General features: G+C 32.3%; 1 protein-coding gene across 1 annotated transcript; it reads right to left on the reverse strand.

Annotated features, from left to right (window-relative positions):
* Positions 1-8503: 8503 nt before the first annotated feature.
* Positions 8504-10525, reverse strand: LOC143624706 (uncharacterized). The gene is made up of 4 exons (XM_077095271.1): positions 10316-10525; positions 10068-10074; positions 9045-9999; positions 8504-8936 (listed from the first exon to the last, which is right to left on the reverse strand). The coding sequence occupies exons 1-4, from the start codon at positions 10523-10525 to the stop codon at positions 8504-8506; spliced, it is 1605 nt and encodes a 534-aa protein (XP_076951386.1).
* Positions 10526-11789: the final 1264 nt, after the last annotated feature.

Below are 11789 nucleotides of genomic sequence, written 5' to 3' on the forward strand. Positions count from 1 at the left end.
TCATTAGTTCGTTGGGCCATTCAAATTGCCATGGAAAGATCATGGGAGGCCAACACACAAACTTTGTTTCGTTATTTGTTTGTTAAGTTAACTCAATAAAATAAATTTTAACTTTTAAACTGATCTCCTCTAATTATCACGCATTAAACTTTTACTACATCAACTCATAAATATATACGCAATGTACCTCCTTACTTTACAATCTTTTACTTTTATTCCTCATGATATCACATATTCTTAAAAGCAAAGTTATCATAAAACAACTAATCTTCTATTAATGATTTCTTCAACTTACCATTCGCCTTATAAATTCTTTACTTTTGGTCCTTATAGAATGTCTTCTCTAAGAAACCACCGTCATCCTCGACATCAATCGACTGATTCTCATCACCACCGTATAGCTGCTTGTAAAGTCAAAGAGTTAACTGCTACGATACCTAGACTGGTGACCCAAATTCAAAACATCAACGCAACCGGTCCAACTTTTACCACTAACATCTCTGCTGGAAACGGCGAATCATCTACCACCACTCATCCTCACAACAAGAAACGTAAGAACATGACTGCAACCAATCCAACTCAACCGCGAGCCTCTCCTTTTTGTCCGAAAAAGAGACCTTACAAAGGAGCGCACCCCATCTGCAAGACTTGCAACCGTCACCACCTGATCAACCTCAATTGTCATCTTTGCACCATTTGTAACCGCTATGGCCATCTTGCTAATGCATGTCGTCAAGTCCGTAGTGCACCAACTTCTCTACAATGATTTGAGACGCCTATTTCTCGAAACAGTATTATGCCAACTTCTCAACCCGGTGTTCCTAATACCCATGCTTGCTACCATTGTGGAGACCTAAACCATCTCCGTAATTCGTGTCCTCATCGTATCCATGCTCAACCAGCTCAAACAATGACTGCACCCCACTACTTGACCCATGCACACCAAGCTCAAACCCTTCAACTTCATGCCCCTCAAGCTCCTCCTATCAATCAATGTCACCCAGACTTAACCCAACAATATCAAACCCCGCAACCGCAAGCTCAAGTTTACCAAACATATTTCCACCAAACAACCTTTTTGCAAGCTGTTCAAGATCAAATTATTCAAGCTATCCCAAATCAATCTACCTCGACTGCTCTAACCTCTATGAATGCAACTCCTCATGGTGCTCCAAGTCACATCAATTAAGCTACTCAAAGACCGTGAAGACTTTTACCGTTCCTTTTATCTATCTTAAGTTATTATGTCTTTTCTTAATTACGTATTGTAACGCCTCTTTATGGCCTTGGATTATTTCTCATTTGAACTATTTATCTTTTATCATTTATTTCATGAATAAAGTTCCTTTTGTTTAAATAGATTCTTTATTAAAGCCTACCTCTATCTTATTTCAATATCCTCATTCATTACAAACCATTTACCTTAATTATTAATAAATTATCTCTTTTTCCAACTTTAAATACATATACTTTTATGATTAAAAGATGATTAAGAAATTTCCTGATTTTATTACCACTACAACTTTTGAAATTGTTTTATACATTAGGTGATTTTCTATAGTTATAATTAAAACTCCTTAAAATCCTTGTTTCTTGAAATCATGTTTTGTAACCCACACAATGGGACGAGTTATGTGGACCATCCGACGATCTAAGTAATTACGGGTCAACACGTAATTACCAAAGTCCTCGCATGGAAAACATAATCCGGGTTATTGTGTGTCATAATATAGAACAGTAAGTAGTTGAGATAACAGTACAAATGTCAAGATGATAAGGACATGGTAGATACGCCGCTGGTACATCCTATATATAAGTGGCCTTATCGGATTTTCATTTGAAGCGTTGCTTCAACTATTTAAAATTCTGTATTATGATTTAAGTCATACTTAAAATTTTCTTTTATTTTTCTTAAAATTTTAAAGACGTTGTTATGGTACTCTTTAATTTCGGGACGAAATTCCCTAAATTTGGGGAGACTGTAACAACTCGAATTTTCAAAATTAGTATTCATTAATGATAACCCGACCAATTTCGATGGTCGGGAAATTTTATCGCGTTTATTGAGTCAGTTCCTTATTATAATATTTTTCATAATTATTTACTCATTATTATAATATTAATTTCATATTTTGACAAAATTAACCCAAACTTAAACCTTAACACCAAATTGTTTCCACTCTCAATCTTTAGGGACTAGAGTGCATATCAATATTTTTAACCCATCAAAATATTGTTAATCTAAAACCCAAACCCAATTCTATACCCGGTTGTTTGAACCCGATTACAAATTATGATTTCTTAGACCTTAATTCTCGCTACCAACTTGGAAATTGAATCAAATCTTATATTATACCTTTTATTCTCGGCCTAACCGACACACTAATTTGGTTAAATTGATCAAACACGATTCGTTTCTTATTATACTTCAGCCGAAATCAAGATTGGTCTTGTTATACAAGTAAACATCCAAATAAACCCAATTAAACTTGCAGTCACAATCATCCCACCCTAATCGTCTTTACCCCTATATTTAATTTCATTACAATCTATCACGTCTGCTAAACGATTAAAAGGTAATTAAGGGTATGTATAAACTCATCTTCTTGTCAGTGTTAAAAGCCCCAAGATCAATCGGCTAAATGATTAACGTTTTGGCCGATTGACTAATCTAGGGTTCTTAGTGATTGGGTATTTGTATTGTTTAAACTTATATGTCTATATTAGCTTTTAATAAAACGAGCAGTCAGCCCAGGTGGCTTTTGATAAAACATTAAGACTTGGTGGCTGGGGGGACGCGGGCTCGAACCCCCCAGCCCGTATGTTTTTCTTATTTTTAAGTTTAAAGAGCATTTAAGTACTTTATTAAGATATGAAGATATTTAATCAATTTAATTATAATACAAATATTATTAACATATTAATTAATCAGTATTTTTTTAATGTAACCGACAAATTAACTCGTTGTATTTTCCGAATCTTGATTTGAACTATATATATATTATAGTATTAAAAGATATCAATATTTAATAAAGGACCTTTAATAAGGTTTTATCAAAAAAGGGTTTTCTTATAAATATATAATTAACTTTGGAAATATATCTTATTATTTTTACTTGATAATTATCTGGTCAATACATTGATATAAATAAATAGTTATTTAGTAATTTCAAAACAAATCCTTATATTGTTTTAGTGCAATCTAAAATAAGAATAATGTTTATAATCAAAAAGGATTTATTATGTTAATTATATTTTATTAATATTTATAAAAAATAGTCTTTAAAGTAAGTTATTTTAAAACTCTCAATCTCGAGTTATTATTATTCATTTATTGATCCGTAGTATTTCCTTCGATTATTACTACTTAAGGTGTTTCCATTGATTAATCTCGTTGAGCGCGTCAGTTGTTGCTACAATATATTACCTCATTTATTTTCCCTCGCTTATTGCTAAGGTGAGTATTTCACTCCCCTCTTTTACTTATTTTAACCGTTTTGGGAAAATATGCGTTCGTAGATATTTTATATTATACATAGTATTCAACCGCAACTGTCTATTCTTGTGTGTTTATCAGTTTGCCTAACTTGCTATTTGCTTACTTGCTTTAATTTGAATACTATTGCTTACTCCGGCAACAGATGTCAATTTCTATGGCAATGGTTTAGTCCTTGCTTGGTAACCAATGTCCATTTATATGGATTGGTTGAGCCCTTTCTTTATGGTTTGCTTTCATAATAAATGTTTGACTGTTATATGCTATGGCTTATCTGTATCTCACACAGGAACAGTTTGCACTTTTTACTTATTATTATATAGTGCCTCAAATCTGGTGATTTACTCACTCAACATTGTGTTGACAAAAATCTATTTTATTTTTAACGCATATGCAGGTTATCGTGTGATGTGATTCTCAAGCTTGTATTTGAAGGAAACTTAGGTTGTATGCTAGAGAAGAAGACACAAGAATTAGAATATGAAATTTTGTTTTATTTGTTTAAATCTTAAATTCATGCACTTTGGTTACTTTATGTACTTGATTATTTAATTACACTTAATAAGTATTGTCACATTTAATATTGCTTGAAAGTACCTTGAGAGCTGTGAAAATCAGTTCACACCCCGGCATTTCCGCCATAGGTTGGGGTGTGACACTGGTGGGAGTCAGTTGAGCAAAGGAAAAGCCCAAAAGAGATTAAGGCAATGAGGTGGGAGGATCTGAAGGAGTTGTTGATGAAAAGGTTATGTGCTAATGCCGATGTTGAAAAGGCGGAAAGGAAGTTCCTGAACTTGAAAGTTGGTAAGATGACGCATCGTGAGTATACTAAAGAGTTCAACCGAGTGTCCAGGTTGGTTCCCTATATGGTTAACACCGAGGCTAAGAGGATCAAATGCTATGTGAGGGTACTGCCACAGAATGTTCACACGCTAGTCAGGGCGAATATACATGCTACCTTTGACTCTGCTGTCGAACTCGCAGAGATGGTGTATGATGAATTGGTTGTGCATGATGTTGTGGTGGTGGATTAGAGAAATGATAAGAAGTGTGTCAATCGTGCTAAACGAACCGGCACTCAGTTATGGAACCCTAAAGATAAGAAGCCGAAAGTGTGGGAGAAGAAGTTGTGCAAGACTTGTGGCAAGATACACGGTGGTGAGTGTAGATGGGGTAATGGTTCGGACATTTGTCAGAAGTGTGGGAAGTGTCATGCTGGTGAGTGCAAGTTTGGTACGAACGCTTGTTACAAGTGAGGGAAGGTGGGGCATTACGCTCCGGATTGTACTACAAAACCCGCGTGTTACAAGTGCGGTAAGACGGGTCACTTTGCTAGGGAATGCACCGAGGGTGAAGCTGGAGGAAGTGGGAAGAAGGATGGTGATCAAGCTAGGCCAAGGACTAGAGCCTACATGCTGACTCAGGAACATGCTAAACAGATTCCGAATGTCATGACTGGTACGTTTTTAGTTAACAGTATTTCTGCTTCAGTGTTATTTGATTTGGGTGCGAGTAGAAGTTTTGTAGCTACACAATTTAGTAAATTAGTTAAAATAAAATGTTTCTATGTGTTTGAAACCCATTTGAGGGTTATTAAGGTTTGGTAAGACCCATAACCCATGGAAATTATTCTTTGATGATTAAATGAATATTTCACAAATAAATGAGATGTTATAACCTGTTTAAGGGTTATTTAGTGAGACCCATAACTCGCGAAAGTTGTTGTTTGATTATGAAATAATTTCACAAATAAATGAGATGTTATAACCCATTTAAAGACTATCCGGGTTTGGTGAGACCCATACGCACGAATTCGGGTAAAATGCACGAGAAACGTCTATTTAAAAATCAAGCAATTTGATAGCTCTTGAGAATGAGGGAACAACCTAAGAGAGACACGCATGATTTCATGGTAGGTAATTATATAGATAGTTATATATATATATATATATATATATATATATATATATATGTATATGTATATATCTTTAAATACTATTAACGCAATACATATTGTCCACATGTCATTCAACTAGCATTTCCACATCAATGTCACATCATTGCCAAGTCATCTATTTCCTTTCCTATTATTACCAAATCATCTCACACACTATATTTTAACCTTAAGATTTTTCACCCTAATCATTTTAATCTCTCTCTCTCTCTCTTGGCTTAGTAATTCCACCATCCACCATCTTCTATATTCTGGTAATGTAAATCGGGATTAATCGTTTTCCGGTAAGGTTATATATTATACTCTAATGGCCAACAACGTTATATGATTTTCCGGAAAAGTTATATATTTTTCCGGTAAGGTTTTCCGATATGGTTTTATATTTATTTTAATTGTTATATGATTTGTAATAATCTCTTTAGGTTTTATATTAAAATCCAAGATTGAATTGATATTGTGAAGTTATTATGGTTTTCCGGTAAGATTTTTGTTTTCTGTTTATGTTTTTGTTTTTATTTATAATAATTATTATATGATTTTCTTATAATCTCTTTAGATTCTATATCAAAATCGAAGATACAATGAAGATTTTCCCTATTTCGGTAACGTGATTCAAATATTCCGATTAACAATTAGAATATTTGTTTACAGAATTCAAATCTTCTATAATTGGTAATATATTTATTATTTGATATTAATATTAATATTTAATTTTCTCATTTCCGGTTATGTCTCCAACTTGATAGAGTTAATTTCATGGATTGAGGATTTTTTGATAAAATTTTTTATTTTTTGTTTAATATTGATGTATATTTTGAGTAGTTCTTAATTTTCACACACTTTCCATCTTTTTTGTTTGACCAGTGTGTAATGAGGCATAAATGTCACAATTAATGCTAATGGGTGTCATCATTTGGTTATGAAAACTGTAAAAATTAATGCACTATAAAAAATCAAAATATTATTTGAATTTGAATTCTAAAAAAAGATATATTACAGTTAGTTATGGAAAATTTTGGTTTCCATTGTCAATATTATAATGTTTATTATTTTCCAATCTCGAAAATCTTCTTATCTTATATGTTTGACCAATTTATAATTAGACATAAATGTCAAAATTAATGATTATGGGTTTGTAATAAAATTGAATGCAGATTTCATTAACGATAATAAAATAATATTTATTATGGATCGACTTAAAAAATTAATAATTTCAAGATTGCATTATGCCATGATTTTTGTAATATTTTTTGTATTTAGGATCTTTGACTATAACAAATTTCGTTTACACAATTTTGGTAAACAGATTTATAACATAAATAACAATTTATTATATTCTAATTTAATAAAATCATATAATAAAGTTGAAAGTCATTATTTATAATTATTATTTTTTACATGTATTCATATTAATAATTCGAATTTCAAATAAATAAGTTGACTATAATTTATTTATTAATTTTTGGTATTGACTATAATGTGGGTCGGTGTTTTCTAAAACTTTTAAAGTTAATAACTTCTTTAATATTGTTGACCGACTATTAGTTTTGATAGTTCCAGAAATTTTGGTAAACATATTTATAACATAAATAACCATTTAAGTTATTCTAATTTAATTCATTTTCCTAATATATACTCAACATAAAATGTCAATATGTTAAATACGTGGCTATTACATTTTCTGTTTGTACGGGATATTCATATACGTTCGTTAGTAATGTCTTTAATAATATTCTCATATAAATATAACAATTAATGTAATGTTTTTAATATATTTTTATTAAAATGCATGTATATATGGTATATATATTTTTGTAACATATTTTTTCACCTTTAAATATTTTCAAAGTCAACATAAATTCTTTTAATCTTTTCAAAGTTATTTGAAAATTCATTTATTGTAAAACTTTTTTATGTTTTGCAAGTTTAACAAAATATTAATGTCAGTGATTTAAAAGTTTGTTGCAAGATTGGTCAAAAATAAAAAAAAATTCATAATTTTTTGAAGTTGACTAATTCCAATTTTTTTTATATTTTGTAACTATTTTGAAAATATTTCAAAACAGGTTGTCTTAAAAGAGTAACAAATTTGTTATGTATAAAATGATGGCCAAAAAAGGTTTTTATTGATATAGTTTTTTGGTTTAATGGTTTAAGTTAGAAAATTGTTTTATGTTGTCATTTTACTTTGTTTGTTGTTGTATGTTATTTTGTTTTAATAAAAACAACTTTATTAATGTTCAAATGTTACTTATTATTAAATATGTTATTATGGTATATTTAATTTGAATGCTATTGTTTTATTATATTTTTAGGTGGTTTAGCAAAATGAGTTTCTTTTGGTAGAATGTTTAAAGAAGTTGATGGTTGTTTAATATGAAAGAACATTTGATTTAGTGAATATTATTAAACATGAAAACTTTTCATAATTTATTAATATTATTATTCACATGAATCAAGATATTTCAAATTATTTCTATCTTTACATAAAGGACCAAATTTAAACTTAAAACTACAAAATTTAATTAACATATTTAAACTCCTTTTAAATATGGAAATTGACCAATCTTTCAACAAGTTTTAAAAGTTTTAATACTCTCCATAATTTTAAACTCATTTCAAAATCTTTCCATAATTTTTTGAAGTTTTCAAATTAACCGATTTGATTTTCATTTTTGTAATTTTTTCTAGATTAATTAGTCATATTAGTAAAATTAGAACCGATTTGATTTTAATTTTTGTGATTTGGTATTGATGCAGCGGTAAAACGAAAAATGAAGATCGAATCACGTTGATTCAACGAATGCCCGTGATGAACTTCCAAAACCCTAAAAATCCCACCCAAAGGTCAGGGAAAATGAAGAAAAAAGTAATTATTATAAAATTCAAGTCTGATTGTTCATATTACATATCCAGCATATAAATAAAGAGTCTAATACGAAATGAGCCTAAAATGGGCCATGGGCCGAACACAAACCTAAAAACAAAAACACAAAAACTGCAGAAAAAACATAAAAAGGCCCAAAACTTTATTTAGGAGGCGTTTTTGGGCTTCAGACAGGGGCATAAAACTCCAGGTCATAAGTACTATATCTCAACTTTGCCCCTAAAAACTTCTCACTAAAATAAGCAATTGGTCGACCCCCTTGACTGAGGACCCCGCCAATCCCAACTTTTGACGCATCAGTATGAAGTTCAAAAACTTTATGGGTCATGAACACACATTTCTTTGTTGCTGCATAGAAACTGTCTCTGCGATGTAAGGCCAAAACTTTCTTGACATGCACGACGTTCTCACTAAAAGAAGCACTATGAATAAGAATATCATCAAAATATACCACAACAAACTTCCTAATAAAAGGCCTGAGTAACTGATTCATCACACGCATAAAAGTACTAGGCCCGTTTGATAAACCAAAAGGCATCACCAACCACTCATACAACCCTTCACGAGTCTTGAAGGTTGTTTTCCACTCATCCCCAGGTCTAAAGACGAATATGGTAATAACCACTCTTCAAATCAACTTTGTCAAAATAGTGGCACCACTAATCTGGTCAAGCAAATCATCAAGGCAAGGAATAGGAAACTTGTACCTCACAGTAATCTTGTTGATGGCTCGACTATCGACACACATCCACCAGGTACGATCCTTCTTTGGAGTTAACAAAGCAGGAATAACACATGGGCTCATACTTTCACGAACATGACCTTTAGAAATCAACTCGTCAACCTGCCTATGCAACTCTTCATGCTCTCTCGGGCTCATCCTGTAATGTGGCATATTGGGAAATTGTGAACCAGGCTCCAAATCAATATGATGTTGGATGTCACGCAAAGGTGGCAGCCCATCCTGCAAGTCATAAGGGAAAACATCAGAAAATTCCTCAAGTAAAGGAATCATAGCTTCAGGAATCTCAACTTCCTCGGGCACCGGTTTCCCTATCAAAACAAACACATTGTCTGCCTCCACCAACTCATCTTCAAATTGACTAATGGTCAAATGGTTACCCGACTGCTTTATGGCTAGCTGCTTCGGCTTGCTAGGGACAAGCGTTATCTTTACCCCACCAAACATGAAGCTATAAGAATTTGACCGGCCGTCATGTTCTATACTTCGATCATACTCCCAAGGTCTACCCAACAACAAGTGACACGCATCCATCGGAACCACATCACACACAACATCATATTTATATGTGGTCCTGATAGAAAAAGATACAAGCGCCTTTTTTGAGACCGTTACCTCCCCCCCCTTTTTAAGCCATTGAAGCTTATAAGGCTTGTGGTGACTCTCATTCTTCAAGGCCAACTTTTGGACTGCCTCTTTAGAAATCAGATTGTCACAACTTCCAGAATCGATAACGAACATGCAAATCTTCCCCAGAATGGTACATGTGGTGTGGAAGATGTTACTCTTAAGCCATCCGTCTCCATCAGCCTTTGGTGTACAACAAGAACGCCTAACCACAAAGTTCACCCCCACATCACCAGTCACAAACTCCTCCTCATACTCGGGTTCTTCATTATACTTTGGGGCCTTTTCATATTCTTCATATTGTTCGTCATAAGATTCAACAAACAAATGCCTCTTACCCGTTTGTTTACAGTCAACTTACCGATGACCTGTCTCACCACATTTAAAACACTTAACCCCGATACTACTAGCCCCCTTAGAAGTCGACCCAGTGTTGTTGGCCCCCGACCTCTGCTGACTTGGCACGACACAAGGTCCTCCACTACCCGACCCCAAATTTCCTCCAGCAGGGGCTGGTGAATACGAACCGCCCACCCGACGGTTTTATTTTTCAAAAGCCAACGCCCGTTGGTAGGCCTCGGCGCCTGTTAACGGATCAAAAAGATTTACAGAGTCCATGATCTGAACCCTTAAACCCCCAATATACCGAGCAACGAGTTGTTCATCGGTTTCTTGAATATCATTACGAGCAATCAAATGATAAAACTTGGTCGTATATTCATCAACCGATCTGGATCCCTGTTTCAGATTCTGCAACCGTTGAAAGTTGTGAGGTAAAAAAGTGTCTCGCAAACACTTTCTCATCTTGGCCCACGTCATGATCTGTGACTTCCCAAGTCTATTTCGTATCTTCAACTGTTGCCACCATGCTGACGCCCTCCCACGTAGGCTGGTAGCGATGAATCAAACATGACAACTTTTCATAATTTATTAATATTATTATACCCATGAATCAATATATTTTAAATTATTTCAATCTTTACATGGAAGACCAAATTTAAACTTAAATTTCGGTCACTTATAAGTTTACCATTAGATATCGTATTCCTCATTGATATTCCATCATAACTACATCCAAATTTCAATATTTTGCTGCAACCATGTAATTTCTTCAACGAATTTTTAATATATATTTCACTTTGTTTTTCAAAAATTAAATTAATTACATATTAATTTCTTATTGTTATTATTTATAGAAGATTCAATTGATTATGGGATTCCACACCCAAAACATAATTTTCTTTTTATATTCACCGTCTTAAATTTGGTTATATATGTTCAATTTTTTTTTTTTGAATTTGTGTTCCTAATATTTTTACAATTAAATTGTTCTTACGTTTGCAGTCAAGCATGTCCAAAAGATTCACAATACAAAGTTGATTATTCATTTCAAAGTTTATATTCTTAGGATAAAGGAGACAAAGGTTGTGGGAGATACAATGGAGATTTTTTTTAGGTTGTTATCAAAATGTGAATAATAAAAAATATTTATTTAAATCATTTTGAAATTCAAATTCTTGACCACTTATACACTTATATAGTTGGACTTTGACCATGTTTTCAAAAACCGAATTTTAATAGGTTAATCATTTTACTGAATTTGACTATTTTAATTGATATGACTTAACTCTAATTTTGGTAAATGTGTACACTATTATAATTTTAATAATAATAATGATTTATTCTCATTTATATTTATATATTTGTTCTTATCACTTTACATATTGATTTAAACAGTTGCACTTTGACTATATTTTAAAAAACCGAATTTGAATAAATTAATCATTTGAATTCAAAACATATATGTATATTTTATGTTTTCTAAAATTCCCGCCCATGTGTTACATGGGTCACTCATTAGGTTATTTGATTCAAAAGTGGATTTTTTTTCAAGATGGTAATTTAATAACTATATATATATATATATATTCAATCTGACCTTTCTTAGAAATAATTCAAATTTGCAGCTAAGAAAGTTGTAAGGCCCTGTTACCGGTGCCCTACTTTGGACGTTGGATTTACTCGTAAACACAGTTCTAAATATCAGAGTTAATTAAAACTTTCGCGGAACAATATAAAAATC

This window comes from Bidens hawaiensis, unplaced genomic scaffold, assembly GCF_021521415.1.
Source record: "Bidens hawaiensis isolate Kalapana, Puna unplaced genomic scaffold, B.hawaiensis_p1.1 tig00003956_1, whole genome shotgun sequence".
Taxonomy (NCBI): domain Eukaryota; kingdom Viridiplantae; phylum Streptophyta; class Magnoliopsida; order Asterales; family Asteraceae; genus Bidens; species Bidens hawaiensis.